Here is a 27,450-nt window from a genome sequence, read left to right as displayed (position 1 = left end):
AACCCTCTAATTTTATAAAGGGGAGGAAAGAATTTTCATCTTCTGGGATATTTTTGGAATAAGCCACAATGTGCTTTGTTTATTTCTCAGCCTCTGTCAATTTCAGAGATAAAGTGACATAAGAGGACTTTTAAAATTTTTCAACACTGGCTATAATTAGAAGAAAAATCAGCCAATTCTAACTATGAAAAGAAATTCCACAGGCTTTGAAAAGCAGTTTCTAATTCTCATTGCCTGCTTCCACTGATGAGATATAAACCCGGAACCCAGCATATGGAGATTAAAAATAAAATTAAAATAAAAACAAGAGTAACAGCTGCATGGAATTTTTCAAAGATCTGAGATGTTAACATAGGTATCTCACCTTCCTTTTTTAATCACCGCGGTTGTACCTGTTTGCGTGCATTGTGCATGAATAAGGATCAAATGGCAATGAGAGTCGGACAGGCCTTTTAATCAAATTGGCTTGGCAGAGAAGCTGCAATTTTCTCGCAGCTCATTAGTGTTGACTTTTTATGGAAATGAGCGCTGAAACAAAAACCAAACTCATCTAACGACTACATGTTCTGCAAATAGATTCCCTGCTTGAAAAGAGCACGGCTGTCTAGTAGACCTGAAAGAAAAGAAAGGGGAAAGAGAGAGAGAGAATCATCGAGGTATTAAAAGCACTGACTAGAGACAGGCATGGAGATCAGAGGTCCTTTGCAAGATTTCCTTTGACAGCTCTGTAAAGACTTCGAGGTCCTGAACTGCAACACCCCCCACAAAGCTAACATGGCCCTCTGCACACAGGTCTAACCAACACAGCTCAAGTACAAAATCAACCTCTTATTCCACTCATGGGCCTCCATGCACTTCTTCCAATGTACATCAACCCTGACGTACACCCCCTGCTGTGTTAGTCCTGGGCTCCCCACACACAGCTCTACCAATCCCCCTGCAGTCCTGACCTGCGTTGCCCTCTACCATTCCTGTCCTGGGCTCCCCACACACAGCTCTACCAATCCCCCTGCAGTCCTGACCTGCGTTCACCTCTACCATTCCTGTCCTGGGCTCTCCACACACAGGTTCAATTCCCGGCTCAGCCACAGATTTCCTGTGTGACCTTGGGCAAGACACTTAATATCTGTGTGCCCCAGTTCTCCATATATGAAAAACAGGAAAAATTATATCCAGTTGCCTATCTATATAGGCCACAAGCTCTTTGTGGCACCTACTAGGTCCCTAGCACCATGGGACACTGATTTCAGTCGGGGTCTCCAGGTGTTACTGTAATGTAAAGCTCAATAGAGCTAGAGGGGTGGTTCGTTAAATCTAGGCAAATTCACACATCATCTTCTGGTCTCCCTGCTAGCATTTACCTTTTATGTGGGGCTGACCAAGAACATGTCAGCTGGACGAACAGCATGGTGACCTTCTGGACTGCAGACCATCCATGGATTGCTGCTGAGAAAGCATCACTTGCTGTTTGTTCAAATGCTTAATACTGCTTCCTAGTCACAAGGCATTATTATTCCTGCTCTCCTGAGTCAGATTAATTTCATTTGCATATGCAAATCACACTCCAGTACGATCCACTTAATAGCCCCCAGTCCTCGCTCCCTCAGCATTTTGTATTGCAACTAACAGAGGTAGCTATCTCAGACACCTTCCTCCAGTACCCTGCTTTTCTCTAGCTGAGTCAGCACATGCTAATTAGCTACACTGCTTTCAAGTCTTAAAATCAATTAGTAGTATATTAAGTCAGACTTGCTGGGAGCTCATTTAAGTAATAAAAATCTTTGGAAGAGCTTTAGGAAAAGAAGAAGGAGGCTCCTCATCCCAGGGTCCCCTGGAAGTTGTTCCAAGCTGGAGTCCTAATGGAAAGCATGGTGTCTGCCTGGGACTGCATGGGGGGAAACCTGTAACGATAATGGGGAAAAACTCCACTCTTGTTATCGGTTTCTGTTACACCAAGCTCAGGTACTGCTACACTCAGTGAATGAGAACATTCCGCACCCTCCATTTGGGTAACAGCTGAAGGGTGCTAGTAAAACCCATAGAAACAAGACCATGGAGCAATTTATGCTCCGCCACAAAGCCTCCATCCCTCTGTTTTGTGGCTTCAGTCTTTCAGAGCAACTGCACTTTGTCTGCACTCATATCACAAAGCAGATCACTTACAGAGCGGTGCCCCTAGGCTGTTCGTATTGTCACAACACAGGCTCTCTGACAGTACGGTATTAGCATTCCAATGATAACCACCACTAACTTCCCAGGAAGGGTGATGTAATGTAAAGCTGCACGACAGCCCAAACAGACAAGCCACGCGATGCAAAACTAGACCTATATCCATTTCTAATCCCACCAACCTCCCAACTTGCTTTAGCGAGGTCTTCTTTGGAAGCCTCCCATGCAAATACAGACCAAGCTGACTCTACTTAGCTTACAAGAGCTGATGGGCACAGAGTGTAAAATGTCCTATCTGCAAGGTTACCACAAGCAGGCTTGGCTCTGAAGCCCCAGATCTGCAGTATGCCCTGCCCCTCCTCCCAAATGTGCAATGCTCCCTGGATTTAAGCTAATTTTCCTACAGGCTTAATGGGTCAGCTCCAAAAGCTTTTTCAAAGACTGTCATGGAACTCCATAGCCTTTGTGTCAGGCCCTACTTCAGAGGGATGGCTAGTTGCATATAAGGCATAGATTTTTATTTATTTATTTTTAGAATTGTATCTTGGTTTTATGCAAAGGTTCCCAGCTCCTCGATATAGGTTCTTATGTCATACTCAGCCTAGTATGTGAGCGCTTCAAATGCCTTGGAATAGTGGATGTATCATAACTAAAATCAACAAGAACTAACATATAATAGGCCACATCCTCACCTGGTGTAGAACAACTCCGCTCCGCTGACATGAACAGAGCTATGCTGATTTACACCGGCTGAGGATCAGGTCCAGCATTGTTACTCTACATGCTGCTTTCACCATCGCAGGTCTGATGGGAGATGTAAATGTTGACAGGATGATTGTTTGAAATGGAACTTCGAAGGCATACACTCTTATTCAGAGCCAGCCTATATGAATCACCAGGGTCCAGAGCTCCCTGGTTTGTTAAGCCAATGCTACCGTCAGCGCCATCTGTGTAAGCTACTTGACTTTGCAACTATCAAGAGAAGCTCTCATTAGCTACAGCAGAACTGCATCTTACCCCTTAAGAGAGAGAATTTCAGTTCTATGCATCCATAGGTGCTCGCACCTGAATGCTGCCCGCATCCGCAAGAAGAAGGGGAAAAAAAGCATATTTTCATAACAGGTTGAGTGCCTCTATTCATGCATCACACCAATATGGGAAAACACAGCCATTGCAGCTACTTACAGATATTTTCTTGATGCGTTGAAATGTCCACATCCAGATATTTTTGCTTTACCAGCCCCTAACTACTTGAAGTATGGTCAAGCTCGTAACAGCACAAGGAGCTAAAGCCTGGCTTATTTTTTTGATTTTACTTCAACAAAATTATTGGGTATTACACGCAAGAATCAGACTCCAGAGCACTTACTGTTTCTTGCCAGGGCTGAGAGACATGACTGACTCACCACTGTCTCACCAATTTGTCATTCATTTCCTGCTGGTGACTGATGTGCCTCTGCTAACTGGGTTGCTTTCTTCCTTTGATACCTACCTTTACACTCAGTGCTGCTCACAGAGGAGACAAGTGTATGGGGAGATGAGAGAATTCACCAATAATGAAGAAATATAGTAAACTAAGATTTGCAAATTGACCTTAGATACTGCATGCTTCCTTTTAAAAAAAAAGAAGTTTTACTTATTTTAATTACCTGCAGTCTTCTGTCACAGGAAGTTTCCCTCCACCCAGGTCCCCAACTCGGTTTTCTGGACTGCCCCATCATAAACAGGAAAATACACGCTTTGAGAATCCAATATATTTGTAACTGACATTTGCCTGTTAGCTATTTCAAGGAATACAACCTACAGCATCAAAAGTTTTTTTAATAGTAAATGCAGAAGCTGTTCAACCGTGCACACGCATACATGCACACACAGAGCAAAACAATTTTACCCCAAGACCAGTGCCCTCTCTAAAGTGAAAATGCAAGAGAAATTTCTCTCTCTGTGTCAGGGAACACACTTTTGTGGAACTCCTCAGAGAACCATATTTAGCCCTGCTATCAGAGTCAGTAGCTCTTACATCTTCAACTTGACAACAAATATGTCAGATGTTGTTCAGCTATTCATGTACCTGTTGACAACTACAATATACACAACAGTCCTCTTAGCCTTCCAGTGCTAGAGTTGGCCAACAGCTCAGTCTACACTTGGCCAATGGTAGAGTTTAACATCAAGATTTAGCAGGAACTAAGACTAATTTGGGATACACAGCCCAGCTGAATGACTTTGACCAACCAAATGGGTTACTGTTTCTCTTGTCAAGTTTCCAAACATGAATGTGAGTGCAGAGAACAGCTGACTGTGAGGAATCATTGTTATTCCCAATATGCGCACGGAATATTACATAAAAGTTGCATCTTGTAAACAGCTGATGATAGAAAGGGAAAGAACTGTACAGCTGATAATATTCTGGATGCATTTCAAAAGCAGTGATGAGATAAACCAAGACCATATGTTATGCAAACATGTTGCCAAACTACATTTTTAGAGGTTAGGTAGAAAACAACACTTAAATTAATTAACTGACAGCAGAATCTATCCATTGATATGTTTTCAACCTAATTTTACAATGACTTCGCTTTCTGATAGACTGTGTAAAGCAATCCTGTCACTCAATATTATTGACATTTCATTGCTATAGTGCTTATTGTGTAATACTGTTTCATGTAACCCAAATACTGTTACTTTATAACCAAGAAATAAATTAAAATATATTGTCCTCAGTGGCATAGTTACTGAGGTTTGCATGGCAACAGTAGCATTATGTGTATGAACTACATAAAGTATACGGTGAGCCCTAAAAATCACAGAACCAAACAGGAAGGAATCGTAAAACGCTTTTGTCCAAAATGTAGTAATTTGGTCCAAATGTAATAATTTTGGACATTCCCATTAAGTGGCAATGAGTCTAAGAAAGAGTTCATTATAGTCAAGCCCCCACGTACTCTGATCTCATGAACACAGTCATTTGTTAGCTAGAGGGAGTCACTGAAACGATAGGAGACTGAGTCTGAAATGTAATAAAGGGGTCATTTTTGACTGCTTCTAGCTACTCAACAGGTTCTCATGTAATTTGTCCTGGAAATTCAGTCTTTCCCTTAAGAACAAATGTTATGAACACATTCATTCTCAAAGCAAAACAGGAGGAATTAAATTCCCAGTATAACTGCAAATCTCAATGCACCCATACGTGAGGAACAGCTACCGATGTGTCCACAATACATGCACTCACAAACTGTGTTGTGTGTGTCCAATATGCAAAAGAGAAACAGTCAATTTCTTTGAATAATGTGTTGCATTTTAGCAAAAGAAATATAATCAGAATACACTGAATATGTCTAGAGAAAAGCAGGACTGGGGTAAATGAGGTCAGGAATGTCTTGGAAAAGACTGGGAGCTGAAAATTAAGAGGAAAGCAGATTAGCAAACCCTCTAGGACTTGAATGGTGATTGTGTGAATTTAAACTACGCCAACATGGATAGAGATGAAAATCGTTCTTCAGCTAGGGAATTCGTAAGCATTTCAAAGTTAAAACTTTTGTCCCTTCTATATTCATAGATTATAAAGCCAGAAGGGACCACTGTGATCATCTAGTCTGACCTCCTGTTTAACACAGGCCATGGGACTTCCCTGAATTAACAGCAGGGTCTGCTAGAAGAAACATCCAATCCTGATTTTAAAATTGCCAGCAATGGATATAGAAAGCCATAAACCAAATCAGATTTCTTAAAACCAAGCCTGGAAGACCACAACTGAACTACAAATAAAAGAATCCCCTGAATGTTCAAAATACCTGTAATAAATCTAGATCATTGGAGCAAATTTTAGTTCTCAGGAAAATGAGAGGTTGGTGTTAAGGCCAGGACGTGAAGACAGAAAGGAAAGTGTTTTCCCCCTACTGCTCTGCTAATTAGCTCATCTAGCTAATTAGCCCTGCAATACCCCAATGGTTACTGTGCCTCTTGCAAACAGACTCCCCAATCACTCCAAACTGTTTCAGACACCATGGTATACGTATAGGTTCTGGAACTAGGGGTGCTCCCGCACTGCCGGGCTTGAAGTAGATTCCATTAGCTACAGGATTTACAGTTTGGTTCAATGCCTCTCAGCACCCACACTATACAGATTGTTTCAGCACTCCTGGGCAGAAGGTGGGGGAAAGGAAGGGCCCACTGCAGAGTCCCTTCTCTGTCTGCCAGTGTACAGCACGCATTTGTCACCCTCTCAGGCAACTCTCAAGCTTCTTCTGTTTCCTTTTCAATCCATGTAGCTTGTTCTTTGCCTCCTGGTGCGTAGGAATACCAGTGAGGAGGGACAATGGTGCTTTCTGGCTCCTGCTCTTTATTTTGGGCATGGTGCCCATTATGATTAATTAGTCTTTCAATCCATGGGCATTAGGATGCCCAAGGAGCTTTTGGGCACAGGGACGTCGATATTCACAAATAATCATCTGTTGAATTTTTTTAGCTGGTTTTGTTTTCAATCCGGCACTTCTCTTGTTACCATTTGTAAACCGGAACACGGCCCACTGCAATCCAATGTAGCCCAAACCCATACAACTCCATTAAGGTAGCGATATTAGAAAGGGGTTGAGATGCAGTAGAGCTTAGGGACTATCAAAAAGTAAGAGGCACCAGGACAATTCATTTAGGACAGGACAGCCGCTTGTGTCTCATTTGGGTGTTACCGTGGCAGAATCAACAGAGCAAATGTTATCACTACTGGTTCCTCCGGAAGCATGCTGTGCACGTTTTCATATCAGAATCCAAGTGGCTGGTACAGCATCACCCAGCGCCTTCTGCAATAATTTCAACATAAAACATGACCGCGTCAGGATAGCTGGGGTTTACACTGACTTTGAACTGGTGTCAATAACAAAACGAGGTTCTGGACAATTGAGAACCAGACCCCTAGCATCAAAGTTATGGACGAATGAATGGGTTGGAAACCAAGCTAAAGAACAGAAAATAGTTTGCCACCAACACACAATAACACAGATGCTGGAGATGAAATGAACTGTAGGGAGGTCTGCACTGGTTCCCTGTATTGTATGTTGCGCCGCAGCTAGAGAAATAACATGCATTCATTTTCCAATGTATGATTTCCACCTGTCATCCCAAAATACTTTATTGCTTTTACATGGCAGTGGATCAGAATACAGAGCCGGAAGAAACCTGGCCTGATTACCACATGGAGGAGTGGTTGAAAAACAAGAATGCCATTTTGCAAAACATGTCGCAGTTTTGGAAACACACTGTTTTCTGTATCTGAATCAAACCAAGAGACTGCAAAAGTTCAGAGTTAGGTCACTTGCCTGGGATGTGGGGGAGACAGGTTCCAGAACCTGCTACAAATCAGGCAGACTAAGGAACTGCTGCCCTAACCAACTGGCTACTCTGGGGTGGGTATCTCTCTCTCTACCCCTCTTCCTTTCTCCCCAACCCTCACAAAAATTTAATCCCTGCCCTGAGAAAGTTTTGTTGAAACCAACGCACTTCCATAATACGTTTTGGTTTTGACAAATTGGCGTTTTCCAAACGAAAATATATATATATTGTTTAAAAATTCCTGATCAGCTTTAATCCCATGCTGTTGCTGTGTCCTTGTGCAGTTTCCCCTTGGGCCCACTAGCCAAACCCAGCACTTGGAAGAAACGCTAACAATCAACCAATCGCAGCTGTCCTAGCCAAGGATGGGCCACCGTTGGCTGGCAGGTGCCACAGAGCCACCAGATTTGTGGCCCATCCTGCCCTCACCTTTTTACACATACAGAAGACTCCACATATTTTCAGCAAGCTGGACCTAAATTCTAAGTAAGGTTCTGGTGCTAAGCAAAGCTCCTGCACTCTGCAGCACTCTGGTGTGGCAGATGGGAAACTTGTCAGATTCATTTAATAACAGCTTTTAATGAATTAAACAGGAAAAAAAATAATGCAATGGAGCACAGCAACCCCCACGTTAACATTTCTATATTCCATTAAATGTAATTAATGATATCCCCATGTTTTCTGCAGGGCAGCAGGTTTCTCACAGCCATACACGTGGCGAGGGTTGAAGCTGGAGGTTTTGGCAGCTGTACGGGAGACAGTTGGGTCTTTTGGCACGTAGGGAGGAATGAGAGCCAGTCGGGGATGCTGAGAAGAGCACACAAGCTGAATGAGTGTGCTTAAATTCACCACTGATCATTTTGTTTAATGTGACATTTACCATTAGCATCTTTAGACTTCAGGGTTAATACCCCCTTGAGACAAAAGGGGCCATTTGAACCGATTATCTCAGGGTGTCGGCACTGTGAGACATCACAGTTTCAGTTCCCAGGCTCTTTTCCTTTACAAATTCTTCTCTATGATCACAAGGGCAAGAAACTTTTTTGAAACGAAAACTTAGATCCTGGAACAGAATTCCACACCAAAGAGGGAGAGTGGGGAAAGGTACATTTAGAGGCACTGTGGGGTACACAGGGACCAGGACTACATTCAGATGTAGGAATGACTTCTCCCACCACTGGAATGCAGCCATTTATGGAGCGGAACACGGATATTATTTAACAGTTACAAATCAACAGCACCCTAATAGTGTAATACAGGAGGGAGGAAGAACACTGGATCCGCTGGAAACTCTGGAGAAATTTAGAGGAGCGGAATTGGAATTGTCCAAATGTGGAAGTTGACGAGGATCATCAAATTAGCACACACCACCCCCAAAACTCTAATGAAAATATTATGGGCTCTTTAATGACCACAGGAAGCCAGAAGCTTCGGCTGCATACCACAATCAAAAGAAAGTACTCACAGCAGCAAAATCTAGGCAGTTATACCATGTCCTCGTGCTAGTAGTATGCATAGTCTCCTCTTTTGGGAAAAAAAAGAAAAGAAAAGACAGGCAGTCATGTCCGGTTCAATACTGACTCACGGTGCTACCTGCTGAATCACTACAACTACTTCCATCAACATCATGGGATTTCCCTCTGAGATCCCCCTTCCAAGCACCAAGCCCAGCGTGACCCTGCTTAGCTTGTAAGATACAAAGAGATCACAGCCTAGAGGTGGCAACGCTGCAGCTCTCCCAGGGCACACAGATGCAGCATAGTAAACCAAAGAGCAGGGCAGGCAGGCAAATAAAAGAGTCTGTCATTTTTAGCACAAAAGCCAAGACATGTTAACAGCAGCAGATAATTATGAAATGACGACCCCTAGAATAAAGGGCATGACACATATGCCATGACGGCCGTGCTGCCTGCCTCAAATGTCTCCAAGACAATGGACAACACTCATCAGTCGCTGTCCTCCAAGGAAACCTGAACAATACCTCAAAAGACAACCCTGAGATGTTAAATTCATAGATCAGCTGGACACTAAAAAACAGACTGAACAGGGATGCTGGTTTCGTGGCCCATTACAATTTTTAACATACCTGCAGCCTACTAAGCCTATATTGCATGGTCCACTTCATTTTAACAGGTCTCCCATAGCACGTGTGAACCTCATTATGCTCAACAATCTGTCCTACCTTGTATTTAGCTTGGACACTCCTGTTACCTTCTCCAGACCTGAGGAAGAGCTCTATGAAGCTCAAAAGCTTGTCCCTTCCACAACAGAAGCTGGTCCAATAAAAGATACTGTCTCACCTACCAGTTGTCTCATGAAATGTAGTAACAGTCACCTGAATGAGCTGAATGCACAGAAGTCCTGAAAGGCATTGCATATAGCTCCTTAAAGTTTCACACCCAGGCTGATACTAAGTAGCTCAAAAAACTATTTAGAGCCTAATCGATCACTGAAAGCACTAAGAGCTATGCCTCCAATTGCAGGTCATTTGGTTTTGACTAGATTCCAGTACTTCTTTAAGGGATTCTACCATCAGGCAAATGAAATGGCATCAACCTTCCAAAAACGGAAGAGCAAGACAGCTGCATTGTTATTCTTCCCCACACCAGCAAAATGAGATCTTACCTGTAGCTTGCAGTAACTCAGGCCAGGTCTATGCTCCCGCTTGCGTTGGCAACACTTATGTCGCTTGGGGGTGTGAAAAAACACGCCCCTGAGCGACATAAATTTGCTGGCATAAGTGGTCATGTGCACAGCGCTATGTTAGCAGGAGAGCTGATGTCTCCATCAGCTGGAGAGCAGCAAATAGGACCCAGGAGTCCCAGTTCAGGTTTAGTTAGAGAGACAGGGGGAAAGGAGGCTAGAACCTTTTATTTTATCATCTAAATATTCATGACTAGGTCTACAAACAAGCACTGTGAAGAAAGAGATATTTGTACATGCGAAAGAGGAGGGTATTTATTAAGGAGGAAAACAGTAGCATTTACTTGGGGCTGTTTCTCTCTGTATTTAAACACTTCTAATTTCTTAAAATAAGCAGTGATCTTCTAGGCATAATTGTTTCTTTTCAATCAGGCACTTAGCGTTTGCAGCTATCAAATTTGTCGCAGCTGTAATCAAACACGATGTCTCAGAAAAGGAAATCTTCACCTACTGTTAAATCCTGTTGCATTAGGGACTAGTGCCTCTGTAGCCAAAGACCCCAGTGTTTGCAATGGTACATGCTCTAGGCTTGGTGGCTGACCAGACTTTGCTTCCATGAAGACCTTGCCTTCACTTAACATGGATGAAGCAGCATATAATATTCCTAAAAAGATTTAGACATTTTCTTCTATTAAGAGTTGTATTTGCTTTTTCCCCAGTAGGGCAAGTCTGGAAACAATTGTGCTCAACAAATTCTAATGTATAGGACTACAGCGCTGTATCTTCTAAGTATGTGTCACAAGAGGGAGGAAAGCTAAGGCATTTGCTCGGCACTTAAAACTCAATTTCAATTCCTCAATCTGCCACAAACTCCTCGTATCTTTTAATGTCTGTGTCCCTCAATTCCCTACCTATGAAATGGGAATACACAATTTTTCCATTCTCTATTTAGACTGCAAGCTCTTTGGGGAAGATATTGTCTCTTACTATATGCATGTACAGCACAATGGGGCACTGATCTCATTCGGAGCCTCGCAATAATAACACAATGCTACTCAAAAGTGGGAGCATTGGAAAGCATTGCAAATTGAAGTAAATTCTAGCTAAGTGGAGGTGCAAATATGAGCATGGAGGATGCAGAAGTGAAGTGACATGCCCAAGGTCACAGGGCTAGCTTGTGGCAGAGCCAGAGATTTAACTGTTTGACCACAATGCCTCCAAAAAGCGTATAGTCGTGAGAGATTTCCAGCCCATTCATGCAGAACAAAGGAGCTGGAAAATGTAAGTGCCAAGTTCAGCACCTGAACTTTCACATACATACCTCAGCCAAAACCCCCAACTCAAATCCTGAGCCCACTCTTTTGCTCAGCACCTTCAACTCCCATTGATTTCAGTTTTGGGCACTCAGCACCTTGCAGCATTGGAGCCCTTTACAAAGTTGTCCAATCACTACTAGCTGTCAAAGAATTTTCACCTTCCTACAGAATTGCTAACACACATGTCTAGATAGAAACAAGTTTTATGTAGGATACCCGGCACCTGACAGCTTAGTTAGCATTTGCTAAGCACTTTGAGACCCTCAGACAGAAGGCACTATTCAGAACTGCGAAGGACTATAAAAGTTTTATTAAGCTCAGCGTTTTATAGCACAGCTTTTGTCTTTATTCATGTACGATGAAGAGCGAGCGTTCATAGCATTCTGTTAAGTCCCTTGATTGTTCTTCATGCCCTTAAAACTAATGACAACACAGCCAAGAGGTAGCAGTTTATAAATTATAATGCAGTTTCATCTTTCACCCACATTAATACACTAAAAACAAAACACCCTCCACGCATGATGAACTGTTGATATTATTGAGGATAGGATGTGGAATTCCTACTGATTTTCTACTTACTGTAAAAGACTCGCCCAATTTATTTTAAACAACACCTTACTATGTAGTCATCAGGTATGCTGTAGCACTGATTATAATTAATTTCGTATTGTAGATACCTATAATAGTGGCACATGCCATCCCAAGAGCATGTCCTAACATTAGTTTAGCATCTCTCTTTCAGATGAAACATCAAACCGAAGCTCTGACCACTTGTGGTCTTCAAAGATCCCATGGCATTTTTCACAAGAGTAGGAAGATGACCTGGCCAAATCCTAACTTGGATTATTTATAAATGCGCCTCCATAATTCCCCCTGCAGGTACAATGAGATGCAGTGGTTGTCACATCCAATTCTAACTTGTTGCATTGCTGTGTGTGGCTAAGGATCTAACACCTTACACCTCTTATTGAAGAGCACAAAGAATCAGGAGTTCTGGGTTCTGTTCCATGGATTTGCCATTGATTTACACTGTGCTAGGAAGCACAGTGTAAAAGGGGATAATATCTAGTCATGGGGGTAACACAGAGGTTTATTTAGTGTCTAAACATTTTTGCAGACTTGAAGTAAAGATGCATTACTTCTGCTACTACTTGTATTCTTTTATTATCATGTGATGAGCATGCGAAACTAGAGTATAGCAAGTATTCTATTTGATCTGCTTTGTACCTACGTTGCCCTAGTATCTGAGTGCTTCACAAACATTAATGAATTTATCTTCACAGCACACCTGTAAGGGAGGGAAATATTACTGGCCCTATTTTACAGATGGGAAACTGGGAGCAGAGACACTGAATGATTTACCCAAGATCACAGAGAATGTTTGCGTCAGCACTGGGAACTGAAGCCAGATCTGCAATCCTAATCTAGCACCTTAGCCAAAGGAGCACCCATCCTTGCTAGCATCATTTTTAGTAGCAATTATTTGCATAGTGCCAATAGTGTGCAGTGGAAGTTATGGGTGATCAGCAGCTCTGAAAAACAAGGCCTACAGCAATTGTTATTATAAGTAATCCCATTAAATGTAATGGACAAAAGAAGCAGTATGCCTGATAATAACCATGTGTGAGATTCTGCTCTACGTATTGACTGGTAAAGTCAAAACTACAGCAGATGTCAATTTTGTCCTTGCATTGACCACTGTGTGTTTGGAAAGTTTTAAATTCCAGAACAAAACTTCCTTTCTTCCAGCTTCAGTGCATTTGTTTGCATAATGTTCCAAAACAGGAGTCTTAACAGGAGACACAAAAGGAGTTTGGCACAGAGCAGGAGTAGTCAATAGGTGGATCATAGCCAAATCCGGACCACCAAACACTTTTGAACAGACCCTGACATCTTTTAATTTACTCATTACTGTTATTCTTTTTTATTATTATTTTTCCGGAGTCTGGACCTTGATTATTCATTGACCAAGAAATGTGGACCATGACAAAAAAATAATCGACTACCCCTGGCATAGAGTACATCCCAACTCAGTGCACAGGGCTGCATACAACAGACAGCTAATGCAAGTTCAGCTCATCTTCACAACCAGATGTTGAAAATCCTTTTGGACCCAAAGTAGTAGCAGTCAGTACTGTCCAGTGCCAGACAAAACGAACTCTGTGCTGTCTGCACAGTACTAAATCTTGTCAGAAAGTGTGCAGAATGGAATTTAGCTTATATTTCACACATGCATGTACACACGCACATGAGGAACCTTTCAGTGCATCTGCCTAAACTGTACTTGGGCTGTGGCAGAAAGGCGGCTTAGTCTCAGGGAGGACAATGTTTCTACTTTTTACAGCTCCATATTCACACAGCTAAAAAACAGAGAGACAGTGCAAAAGAGCTTTTCCTTGCACTTCTCGGTGCTTAAAACAATATGTCCAGCATTAAGAACATAAGTACCAGAAAAAAAGGCAGAGATTAGGAAACAAAAAGAAGCAGGGAAGAATGGAAGTGGATGAAAAATAGGTGAGACAAGGACCTGAGATGCAAAGCAAAAGGAAAGAAGACAGATGAAGATGGGAAGAGAGAAAAGAGGAAAAAACAGAGATGTAGCAATTAGGCAGGTGAAAGTAAGGAAGATTGAAAAGCATGAGCAGAGGGGGTGAAACGTGCCATGATCTAGCAGTATGGAAGTCAGGTATTCCTGAATTCCAGTCCCACTTCTCACACCAAATTCATCTGTGGCTTTGAGCAAGTGACAAACTCTCAGCAACTCATGTTCCCTATCTAGCATTAAATCATTTCTAAAATGGACTGTTGTACAGACTACCCAATTTATGTTTTTAAAGCAGAAGACATTATCGGCCAGTTTCTGCCATCTTTACTCACATATAGTGCCCTTGAGCTCAATGTAAATACGACTTAGTAAGAGTCCCGATAGAAATATTATTTTGATATAGAGGGTAATAAAATTATTTTTACAATTTTACACATACAAATATGAAATATCTATTGTTTTCTAGCACAAACACCAAGGTAACAAGATAAATGAATCATATCTTACGTTAGATAACATTGTTTGTACAGCACCTAACACAATGGGGCCCAACCTGATGGGAACTTTAGGTGTAACTACAATATAAACGTTAAATAATAACAAAAGCTGGATTCAATGACCTCATTCACCCATTTTCCCAGGGAACAAGGCGGAAGAGAGACTAAAGTAACAAGAGTACACTTTTTATATCCTTTTTGATGCATCCATCTTTGCACTTGCTCTTCCTATAAAAACTAATTTCCCCCTTTTAATAATAAAATTGCTGAGAAGTGTTTTGTTCCAATTTTAACATTCTGCTTAGGTGGGGTGTTTTGGGTTTTTTTGCATTTCCCAGAGATTGTTTAAAAAGAGGGGGAGAATACCAAACATGGTTTGATAGCAAATCATAAAAGAGTCATTTACAGCAAGGACTCTCATTTCTGTCTTTAAACACAAATTGTCGCACCACAAGCTATTCAGTGAGTCGTAGATTATGAATGGACTGAAAAAGAACAACAGCAACAACATATTCCCTTTCATCAGAAACATAGTTATCTCCTTCTTTACTCTTAACTAAGTCTTTGAGAAAGGTGTATAGCTGAAGTGTTAGTGGGTGTTCCTCCCTTACCTCTCAGGATTAAGTTTTAATTAAAACATGAGTTCTCCCTCACGTTTGGTGGCGCAGGCTGGGTTTTGAGTGGTTTATTTTTCTTCTCTCAGGAGATAAACTCAGTCACTCATTTTGGATCTTTGCTATCTCAGCAGCTGCTCATAGGCTTCTGCATTTGATTTTTTAAAAACACCATCAATTACTTCAGGTTTTGCTTTGAGAAAGAAAACCTTTTTTTAAAAAAAACTATTAACAACATTAGCTTTATCTCAGATTGTTCTGCATCACAGAGAAACACAGAACTAGAGAACGTTATAGAAGAGGGGGGAAAAACCAATGTTAACCCATCTAGTCCCTGATTCAGCAAAGCATGTTCTAAACTCAGTAGACCCACTGACTAATTATATTCTCCCCCACTCAGCACAACCTGAAAAAACTACTGTCCTACCTTGGTATTTATATCTTTGAAATATACATCAGCGGAGGCCAGAATTTTCAAAAGTGCTCAGGACTCAACATTGGCTACAAATGTGGGTACTGAGCACTTGGAAATCTGACCCTTCCACACCCAGTTTAGCCAAGCTATACATACCTATGTAAACTTCAGGCAATACCTACACTCAAGCAGTATAGCTTAGATCTAGGCTACGTGTCAGATCTCATAGTAACCCAGGAAACCTATGGCTCCATGCCCAAGCATCAGACAGCAAATCTATGTTGCAGCTCACTCACAAAGCAAACTGTGATCTCTTCTAGTGGCTCATACTCGCTTCTCTCTCTACATAGCCGTGGCCTGGAGCTGGCCCTGCAGGCTGGTAGTAGGGAGGCAGAACCACTCAGAAACTATTGATCCCAGCCTCCAAGAACTTTAGGGTGTCTGGATAAAAACACCCCTGGCTTGGGGTTTAATTATTACAAAACAAAAACCCAGCTCAAGAGATTTTGCCAAGCCAAACCCCCTACATTGTGTAGTGCCTATAGTGGGGCTATAATCGAGGGTGGGGGGAAGGGGGAATTTTCCCTGTGCAGGGGCAGAGCAGGGCAAAAGCAATTGGCTCTACCAGGTCCTCCTCATAGTCATTAGCACAGGGGACATGCTTGGCACAATGGCAGCAGAAGGCAGACGGGGGGGTAAGTCCAAAGCAGTGCTCAGAACAGGGCTTCTGACCTGCAGAGCAGCTCCGTGCTAAGGATGCTATAAGGAAAGCAGTGTAGGACTGCTCTAAACTTACCGCAGGGGTTGCATTCGCCCCCACAGCACACCGGAAGCCAAGAGGCGCGCAGGTGGCATGAAGCCACCTTTGCACCAGCTGCTCCTGGGCTGCCCCTCCGAGGAGCAGCCCAGAATCCAGTCCAGACTATTTAATTGCCCTTCCCTGAGGGACTGAAGAGCTGTGAGCAATGCAGGAATCTGAGAGCCAGCTGTCACACACCCCTCTTACTCTGCTTCACCCGCAGGTCTGTGAAGGAACACTGCCACCCAGTGGCCAGGTGCGTTCCGCACAGCCCTCATGTTCCCTCGCTTCCAAGCCCCAGGCCCTTCTTTCCAATTTCCAATCCAGAAATGTGAGTAGCCTTAATCCCAGCCAGGATGGGACAGGCAGTCAACACTGCAGCTCAAACACACAGAGGCATGAGCGTGTATGGACTAAGACCTTGACAAGGCAAAATAATATCCACTCATTGACCCAGGGTTTCTTGGGTTGTTTTCTTTCCAGTGACACCGTGCCCTGGACCCACTCTCTTCACTGAAAAAAAAACCCCAAAAAACCTTGTCTCGGAAGTAACTATCTCAGTGTAAAACCCTAATGGAGACAAAACCTAGGCAGCTTTTGCTTTCGTCAATCTAGACAAGGTCAACATTATCCCTCTCACCTGGCGTTTACTCCAACTAGCCACCTAAAGATAAAAACTAGACCACCCTCTTCACTAGTATTTTACATTGAGATAGATAACCATGCAAAAACATGTGTCTTTCAGCAGTGAAGGCATCGCCCTAGAGTCTGAAGTAGTCTCTGAGCAGAAATGTTGCCCTACTCCTATTATGTAGCAGTAATCCCAGCATGACTCAGCTGTTTTATTGAAAAGGCAAAATTCTGCTGTAACCCTAGTTCCCTTTCAAAATATGCAACGGGACAGTGCATGCCTGTATATTCAAAACTTTTTTTTCCAGTGGCTGATTAGGATCTTTACCAAACTTTCCGAAAACGTTGGAATTCCTCATGCTTCTCTCTATCAAAAGCAGGACAGAAAATGCTTTGGCGATGATCTAGTCCACCCATCTACCATTCAATATGGAAAATATTGACATTGTAATATAAATAATAGACGCCCTTAAATACATCAACATTTCTGAAAACATGCAGGGGAATTTAAAATTTGGGGTTGTTGCACAGTTAGCTAGATAACTACACCATGTAATCCTCACAAGTCCCTAGCACAGAGCAAAGGGTCCTTTTCCCTCGTATTTTTTGTGTGTATGTCACTGATGAGATGATGATTTTAAAAATTAATTAAAAAAAAATCACATGAGGCTATGTAATAGTCTCCCAAAAACTTATCACCTGCAATGGAGAGGCAGGCAGCCAGGAACTGCCAGTTGCAGAATGGCCACTTTAGGGCTTCAGTTGCATGTCTCTGCTAAAATCATTAAGCCTGTCCCAGAAAGGCTTGCTTGGGGGAGAGGGGTGTTTATTAAAGAGACCAAACTGCATTGCAGGGAGTCGGTACAGTACAGGCCAGACAGTAACCTAAAAAGCAATCCTAGGACTGCAATGCTTTGGGGTTGGCCAGGTATGGAAATAACCTCTTATTTCCAGTGAGATGTACTGGATGGGACCGGATAGGGGCTTTGCCATTTTCCTTCCATACCCTCTACGAGTCCACAAAAATAAAAGCTATTGAAAAAGCTGTTGGCTTGTATGTTTCACCTTCTTGTGCTGAATTCCTCACATTTTCCTCCTTGAAACACAGACATCAAAACAAGCATCCTCATAACTGAAATAAACCTTGGGAGTGGATGACTCAGGAATGGATGACGCAGCTTTTAAAGGAAAGTATGTGTGGCGGGTGGGAATGTTTCATACACCTACAGAGCACATTGTCGTCATAAAACAACTGGGGCTAATACTCTCAGCTGGTGGCAAATACAAAATATGTTTTGTATCACTGAAGGCTGTATAATGTATTTAAATATTACTCCAGGCCCACTCTGATAATGAAAGCATTGCAGCCGAAACACCCTACTTTACAATGCTGGTCATATTTTTTTTTTGTAATTCCATTATTATTATTATTAATGATAAAACAATTCATATCCAGCATTCAGAATAACTACTAGAATGCGGACTACAAACCTGAAACCATTGGGATAAACAACATGCCTGGTATATGTAATGAAATCAGTCGTCACTTACGGCAGCAAACGGAGAATTCATGCAGAAGCCAAACAGCAGCGAGAGTGAGCAATGCATTTCATATGGAGTTGAGCCCAGAGTGAAATACCTGCTTAAAACTAAAGCCCACAGCTCAATCCCAGAAAAGCTCTTGCGTGGTGATGTTATTGCCTGGTGAGTCAACAAACAACAACACTAAAAGAGTTCGAAGGCAGATGAATTGTAGCCTTGCTGCAATTTCTGAACACGTTTAAGATCAACTGGAAGACATTCCCAGCAGTTCAGGGCAAAATGCAAGTTCCAAGGACAGATATTTGGCTTTTCCTATATTTGTTTGGGGACAGAGGTGCAACCACTGAAAGAAAGAATGCCCTTGTGGTTAAGCGACTTGCCCAGGACTCAGGAGATGTGGGTTTAATTCCCAGCTCTGCCTCAGAACTTCTCTGTGACCTTGGGCAAACAGTTTTCAAAGCCATCCTGGGGAACTGGACACTCAATTCTCATTCATTTTAATGGGCCTAAGTTTCAAAACTGAGTCCCTAAGCAATTCAAAGTGCAGACTGGACAGGGGAGATTTGTGTTCCCAGTTGCCAATACTACAAAGACCCCAATTAGGAAAATGTTTCTAATTTTAGTTAGAAACGGAAGTTAAAATTAAACTTGCATAATGTGAATATCATACACTGGTCCCACTGGACTGATCAGCAAGAGGGCAGTGGATCCATTCATGGGGTTCCCCCCAAACACACGTAAAATTAAAACAATTTATGTGCAATGGGAACATTATGGTTCTGAAAGGCAGTGAGACGATAATGGTATCTAGAGACAGGCATTCGTGTGTGCTGCCCATATATAAATGCACCTCAATCTTGATCTGCTGCACCAGACATTATCCAGCCCTGGGCTCCTCGCAAACAGCTCTACTAATACACATCAGTCCTACCTACACCCACACCCCCTTTCCCACTCTGTTCTTATCCCTGGGCCTCACAGACCTCTACTGATACCCTTCAATCATAACAGTGACCATACTGGGTCAGACCATAGAATCATAGAATATCAGAGTTGGAAGGGACGTCAGGGGGGGTCACCATTGGTCCATCTAGCCCAGTATTCTGTCTTTCGATAGCGGCCAATGCCAGATGCTTCAGAGGGAATGAACAGAACAGGCCAATTTATCCAGTGATCCATCCCGTCATCCAGCCTCAGTTTCCAGCAGTCAGAGATTTAGGAACACTCAGAGCATGGGGTGGCATCCCTGACCATCTTGGCAAATAGCCATTGATGAACCTATCCTCCATTAGTTCATCTAATTCTTTTCGAACCCAGTTATACTTTGGGTCTTCAAACATCCCCTGACAACGAGTTCCACGGGTTGACTGTGTGTTATGTGAAGAAATACTTCATTTTTTTTGTTTTAAATCTGCTACCTATTAATTTCATTGGATGACCCCTGGTTCTTGTGTCGTGTGAAGGGATAAATAACACCTTCTTATTCATTTTCCCCACATCATTCATGATTTTATTCATCCCCAACCTACTCTTCCAAGTTACGGTCCCTCAGCCCACTCAGCCCCCTTACGCAGTAAGCCTCAATCTCCCACGAGCAGAGATGGCTAGATGCATCAAACAACATAGCAGTTTTGCAACGTGCACCAACACAGACTTAGAGTGAGACCCTACAACTCATTTTTGTTTGCCACCTGAGCCAAGATCTGAATCCAGGCCTTCAGAGGCAAAAACTCTGAGGGGTTTTCAATTAGCTCCAGTGTCCCTCCTGCCCTGGACCCCCCTGAAATTTCATATTTCTGATTAATTCAATGACTATGAAAAACAGTTTGGCTAAAAATAAAACCTTCTTGAATCCGGTCAAACATCCCTCAAATAATTTAAAATATATGTAGGTGCAAACCAATCCTGGATCCAGCTTCTTTACACGCGTATCTACTATATCAAAGGAATATAAAACGAACGATCAAGAAGAAAGGTATCAGAAGACAAAAGCCAAGGAGGGGATAGCTGTATAAAAATGGAAATTATATAAATTTGATCCCACATAAGTGGCCAGCTAAACCTTAAAATAAAAACCTATTATTAGCTCTCCATCCCGAGTAACGTTCAAACATAAGGGGGGCAGAAAGGTGATCCCCATTCTGCTGACATTCTCAGCATGTTGATTCTCACTGAAAGACTCTGCAAGCAACTCAGGAGACAGGACTGTGCACAAACGTTTGCAGTAAAAGCCATAACCAAGTGTGACCCACCTCATTCTCTTGTCTTGCTACAAGTTTGGCACTAGGGACAGGTTCATGCGACGTTTAGCTGAAGTTCATGAATGCCCACGTGCACCCACAGGGCTAGATTTGAGGGAATCTCAGCAGAGATAAAAGAATGAGGAGTACTTGTAGCGCCTTAGAGACTAAAATTTATTTGGGCATAAGCTTTCGTGGGCTAAAACCCACTTCATCGGTTGCATGCAGTGGAAAATACAGTAGGAAGATATACACACACACACACACACACAGAACATGGAAAAAGAGTATTACCATACCAACAATAGTTATAGAGATCCAAGCATTTCTGTAGCTGGACAGACTACCTCCACAATTTTGAATAATACAGAACATTTTACCCCACCTAAAAGGAATGTACGGCAAAAGGTTTAAAACCTATTTTTTGGGGTTTTTTTAAGAAAATGCACATGGAACTCATAAACAGAGCTCTGAACTTTGGAGGGCTGCCTTCTCCATGCAGCCGTGCATTCCCCATTAGCTCATGTCCTCAGTCCCGTTGGCCGGAAAGAGAGCTGCATTCTCTGTGACGCTGAGGAGCCCGGAGCTAACGTTCTACTTTCTCTTCCAATCCCAAAGCAGCGCTCTGCCTTTCTTTACATGGTAACTTTTAAAAACATTTTGAGTAGAGCGGGTGGATAAAAATCAAATTTGCACCGAAATTTTTGTTTCCTTTGGTAATTTTTTTTCCCCCAAAATTTCCACACACTTTTTTTCCACACTTTTCAACAAGGGCTTGTTTTTAGTCCTGGCTACAGCATATGGAGCAGTAAGACAAATGGAATGGGGCGGACCTACCTTCATAGTTTGCCTGGAAGCCTTGAGCACTGACAGCATAGTCGCTCACGAGCCATAAAGATAACACAACTCCAGTGCTCACGATAGGAGCAGGCAGCTGGAAACCTGTTAACCTGAAAGACACCAAGAGAAAGGTTAGACTGGCAACACAGGACAAGCCAGCAAGTCTAGAAAGACTCATACTCACAGGGATAGCCACCACCTTGGCCAACATACCAGGGACTGAACCAGGGATTTCCAAACCTAAAAGCATGAGCATCTACAGCTTGAGCTCAAGAATCAAGTCTATTTAACTAGGGCTACAACAGACCTACAGCCTCTGTGAATTGAGCACCAAGTGGGGCCTCTTACACACTTACCTGTGGGTTACAATGGCTGTTACCAATTTCTTCATTATGTACATTGACAGCCATTCTGTCTACTTCTGGTCAGATTTTATATTTACCATTTCATACACTGGGGACAGCTTCATGACATTTAAAAAAACCCAAACCTCACACTTTCTGGAAGGTACAGGGAACATAACAATTGTCTATTTATCTGCCTGAAGCTTTTCACAAGCAACCTGCACCGCTGTACCTAAGCACTAACCACACTCGCTTAGATTTGTAATGGTCACATATTCTTTCCCCCACATACTCGAAAGAGTGTAGTCCAGACGCCAGAGAAAGGGACAAAGTCCAAATTCTGATTCCTGGTTCTTTTTCTGACGCACGCTGTGACCTAAGGCAAGTCACTTAGCCTCCTTGGGTCTGTTCCCACCACCTGTGACATGAGAATGATACTCAAACTTCTGAAAGTCCCAAGGCTTCATTCATTAATATTTATGAAGTGCTTTAAGATCCTTGGAGTAAAGGCACTACCTAAGTGCCTAGAGTGTTATACGAATAATATTAAGTTGGACTCTCAATCTAAAGTAGCAGAGGATGAGAAGCAATAAAACCAACATTGCCAATTATCTGGCTGGATTTACATCGACTATTTATTCTGTATATCTACCAGAGACGAGGCTTTTGCTACGAGCCGAGAGTTCTTAAGGCAACAGAACTGCCAGCTAACCCCAAAAGGAACTCTCCTCTGGACTAAGCCAATACAGACATAACTAGCTCTTGCTTGTCATCAGCAGATCTCAAAGTACTTTACAAAGGAGTCAGTGTAATTATCCCCATTTTATACAAGGGGGAAGCAGCTTGCCCAAAATAATGCAGAGTACCGGAGCAGAACTGGGACTGAATCCAGATCTCGTGAGTTTCAGTCCAGTGCTCAATCAGCTGAGCCAGTGGGTCACCCTAAATGCCTTAAAACAGAGCTTTCAAGATCTTCAGATGATTGACTTCTTGCAAAGCTTTCGTATGCAATATATGGAGGGACAGAGGGACAGAGAGAAGAAAAGGGAAGGAGGTTACAGTCCGTGATTATAAGGGAAAAAAGGAGTGAGACAGAGTGTTCCCTCTAAATAATAATAATACCTATCTTTCATACAGCACTTTTTGTCAGTAGTTCTCAAAGCGCTTTATCCCCATTTTACATATGGGGAAACTGAGGTATGGCGTGGCAGTAACTTGACCAGGGTCACCCAGCAGATCATCAGTAGCAAACCCGGAGACAGAGCCCAGGTCTCCTGAGCCTCAGTCCAGTGGGAAAGAGACATGAGACTGATACTCCACACAAGAGAGAGGTGACAACAGTGTCAAAAACATGGGTACAATTAACAAAGCAAGAACAATCTTCCACAACGTGTCCTCAGCATAATTACTTTGGGATTTTTTTGACAGATTGACTCTGAGTTACAAGGTAATTGTTAATTTTAATACAGAAGTTTGTTCATCAACATTTTTTAATTGGCATTATAGGATCCCATGCACTAATTCCCTGATACTATATTGACACAGACTGAGAATAGCTAATGTACATTTCTGACAAACAATTACAGTTTTATGATTTATAATCCATCCCCCTGCACTTGGCTAAGATGAATTACATAATAGATTTACAGAATGAAAAAAATAACGTTTTTCAACCACTCATGTTAAATTCTTGCCTGCCGTTCCCAAAGACAAATCCAAATACAATCTCTTCTGTCTGATAACACTCAGAAAAATCTGGCTGCTGCAAAAGCATGTAAGAAAGAGCAATTTAACCTATGGAACTCATTCCCACAAGATATCAAGGTCAAGAGCTGAGCAGGTTTCAAAAAAGAATTCAATATTGATTCAGATCTTGAGAACATCTACAGTTACAGCAGAGATGGCATTTTAAGAAGCTCTGAAGGGATATTTAGAGTATGAGCCAACTTCTCATTAACGGGGATAGGAAGGAATTTTCCCTTATGGGCAATTTAAATCCCCACTTCAGAGTTTCTTGCACCTTTCTTTGAAGAAGATAGCCTCGGTCAGAGACTGGGCCGTAGACCAGAGAGACCACCCTGGTCTGACTGAGTCTGACAATTCCTACAGTCCTATAAAAACAACTGAGAATTTTATTCAGAATATTTCCTCTTCCTTGTACAACATTAGGTTAGAGACAGAAAAGCTCTGTCATGTGTTCTACCACAGCCCCCTAAACACGCTCATGACATACAACCATACCTATTTTAAGAGCTTTCATCAAGATAACACTAACAATGCAGAGTCATAAAAAGCATCTAATGTATTTAAATGACCCCCAACACCATAGCAGCTAAGCACGTCACAATCTATTTAGTGTATTTATCTTCACAACACCCTGTTAGGCAGGGCAGTGATATTATCTCCATTTTACAGATGAAGAATTCATGCACAGAGATATTCAATGACTTGTCCAAGGTTGCACAGAAAGTCTGTGGCAGAGCAGGTAAATGACCCCAATTTCCCATGGACCAGACTAGCACCTTAGCCCCTGCCATCCTTCCTCTCTCAGGGCAAGAAGTAAACTATTAGGGCTAGGATTATTAAAGGAATCTATAAGAGTTCGGTGACCAACTCCTCCAGGCGACTTTGAAAATTCAAGTCTAAAAAACAAATGCAGACTCCCCTCCCTCCCCCAGCATTTTCAATATGTCTAAATATTGTGCCAAAAGGACGGAGCCCTGTCTGAATAATGAAATTGGACATGCCCTGCCCGAGACCCTTATTAAAGAGAAACTCCGCCGTTATCACTGGCAAAACCCTTACAGTTGCTAAATATGATAGTCAAGGCTTAATGTAAGCTAGGAAATATTGAAGGGCACAGACGTGAAGAATAAAATCCTTTGTCTGCAGTATTTTAAGCCCATATTTCTGTTGAATAAAAAAATCAAGTTCTATGTTAAAGGGTTTGTACCCTTTCACCACGTATAGATGGGTAGAAAAGCGAGGTGGCTATTTTTAGATTTAATTAGAAGTGCTTATTGAAACCACACTATTTTTTACAATAGAGGCACGTACAGAAATGTGGAACAATTTTAATGAAACCATGCGTTGCAGATGACAGACAATTGCTTAACCCCCTCTCCTCCCCACCCCTCTATATAGACAGATAGATATTATAGTACCTGGGGAGCGGGGACTAGAACTCCGCACCCTTATCTCCAAGACAGATCTGTACCACCTGAGCTAAAGAAGATCACCCCTTACCTCACTGCAGTAGGAAGTCTTTTATCTTGTCCATGGGTCCACAACTAGAGGGGGCCATCGAGCAGAGTATTTTACACAGTCTCCACAAAAAGCCCCACAACAAACTCCCTCTTCCCTGACACCCCCCACCCCTTCCCACACACAAACATTTGCCCCACTGTCTGAGGGAAAGCTTAGAACAACAGTGTCCCCCGAGGGTCAAAAACTCTGGTCACTATCAAAGCCGGGTGGCAGAGCTGAAGACTCTTTGCTGAGTATGTCAGCTCCCCAGCCCCCTCCTGTTACACACAGGTAGAATGAGCCATTCAGACAAGTGCTTCAGCTGACTGCAACTATCCTGGGATCAAAGAAGAATAGGGGAATATAGACATTATGAAAGAGACCGACTGCCACCAGCTCATTTCACACAGACCACTGGGCACACAGGGGTGACTTTGGGTTTCATGCCACCGGAGGCAGAATTGTTCTTACATCTGCTCAGCACTAAAATTGACTGATACAAATAAAGGCATTAGGTAAGCCTGCCACTGTGCATTGCAAATCTCCAATCACCCCCTGTAAATATACCAAAAGACAACTGGACTTGCCCCAACCAGCTTCTCCTATTATTACTTCTGATAATGATGGTGCAGAGTAACAGCAGCTCCCAGACAGTGCCAAATCCCCTTTGCTCCCGTTTTGCAGTAAATGGGGGTTTTGGACTGCGGATGCATAAATGTTGGCCTGAGACTGAATGGCCAATACGTCACAAGGCCAAGGATGGAAAATCATAGCACATCCAGGGGAGCTATGACACGAAGGGGCATTCTGAATTCTTATAGGCACAGAACCTTTTTGGTTTCACAGCATCATGACGCAGGAATATTGTGGCACTGATGTTTGGGTGGTGGTTTCTGTCGGATGGAGACAGCAAGAGAAAAGGCTGTTACAACACTTGAGCTCGGGCTCATGTACATAATCCGAGCGTTCTCAGATAACCACAGCTTGCAACTTTAGGCCCCATTTCAGGGCAGCACTTCAGAACATGCTTTTCTTTAAGCAAGCATTTAAGTCCGCCAGGAGACAATGGGATTTAAGTGCTATCCTGAATAGGGATGACCTTAAGCATGTGCTTAAGTACTTTCCTGAAGCAGGGCCTTAGAAGGGAAGGATTGATTTGTGCATAAGGCACTGGAGTAGGACTCGGGAGAACCTGGAGTCTGTCCCAGCTTTGCTACAGATTCAGTGGGTGACCCTGGACACATCACTTAATCCCTCACTAGGAGTTATGGGTTCTCAGGACCACTAAACAAATCATGCCACTTATTTAGGTGCCCACATATTTGCCTAGTATCTGTATTTCACAAACGAGAAAACAAAGCGGTGAAGTGACGTGCCCAAGTTCACAAGGCAATTCAGTGGCAAAGCTGAGACAAAATGCTCAAGGGCTGCTTTCCAGCCCCTAGCTCTGCCCAGTAGACAACAGAATCTCCCTGCAAAAACATGCCATTATTTGTGTGAAAATTCCTGGAACCAAAGGACAGAGAGGAAGGAGCTATTAGGTCACCTAATCCACTCCCAGAGGATACAGGTTTGCTTTCTGCAATATATTTCTTTGAGCACATAAGTAGTGTACCTGTCTGCACATGCATTTGCCATTTTGCATCATCATGCCGACTTCCTGCACCTTTCTCTGTCTGGAAGAATATTTTCTAGGTGACTTAAAAGTTCATCTCATCACCATCCTTTGTTGCACAATGCACATACATATCCTTTCCACCACTTGAAGGATACTACAGTCACAGATCTGTTATGCTAATAAAACGCATTTGCTAGTAACTGCAACACACTGCAGTAAGAGCCACTACAGAGAAATACTTTTCAACACCTACACATCCTCATTAATGTTCCCATTCACACATTCTTACATAACAAAACCCACTCAGAGGGAAGATTTTTTTTTTTTAACCACTATCAGCAGCTTGTCAGTATAGCAGGAGTGGGTGCAGCTGGTAAGAGATCCTGCCACTTTTCACCCCATGAGCCTCCCCACTACCTGCAATGACAGCTGCAAGGACATCCTTAGGCCATTACTCCAGTGTACATTGCTAGATTAAATCAGACTGGTATTTCTCCAGGGCCCCCACCCCCACGCCGGCATCGGCTGTGGCCAGCCCAGAAGTCCTGAGTTTCCTTCAGTTGCCACTTCTCTCTCCTTGGCTTAGCCAGAGCAGAGGCAAAGGTGGTATTTGCTTTGGGAGGTGATAAACATGGCATTTGGAGTGGATTATTAGACTAGGACT

The 27,450-nt window shown here is 42.7% G+C and overlaps 1 protein-coding gene across 1 annotated transcript in view; it reads right to left on the bottom strand.

The window, feature by feature from the left end:
• CSMD2 (CUB and Sushi multiple domains 2) overlaps positions 1-27,450 on the bottom strand; it is a 536,402-nt gene that overhangs the window by 428,348 nt on the left and 80,604 nt on the right. Inside the window, exon 3 of the mRNA XM_077837745.1 lies at positions 21,576-21,688. Coding sequence (XP_077693871.1) covers positions 21,576-21,688 — 113 coding nt within the window. The remainder of the gene's footprint in view (positions 1-21,575; positions 21,689-27,450) is intronic.

The sequence above is a fragment of the Eretmochelys imbricata genome, chromosome 19, assembly GCF_965152235.1.
Source record: "Eretmochelys imbricata isolate rEreImb1 chromosome 19, rEreImb1.hap1, whole genome shotgun sequence".
Classification (NCBI taxonomy): domain Eukaryota; kingdom Metazoa; phylum Chordata; order Testudines; family Cheloniidae; genus Eretmochelys; species Eretmochelys imbricata.
This window is presented reverse-complemented; position numbering and strand designations above follow the sequence as displayed.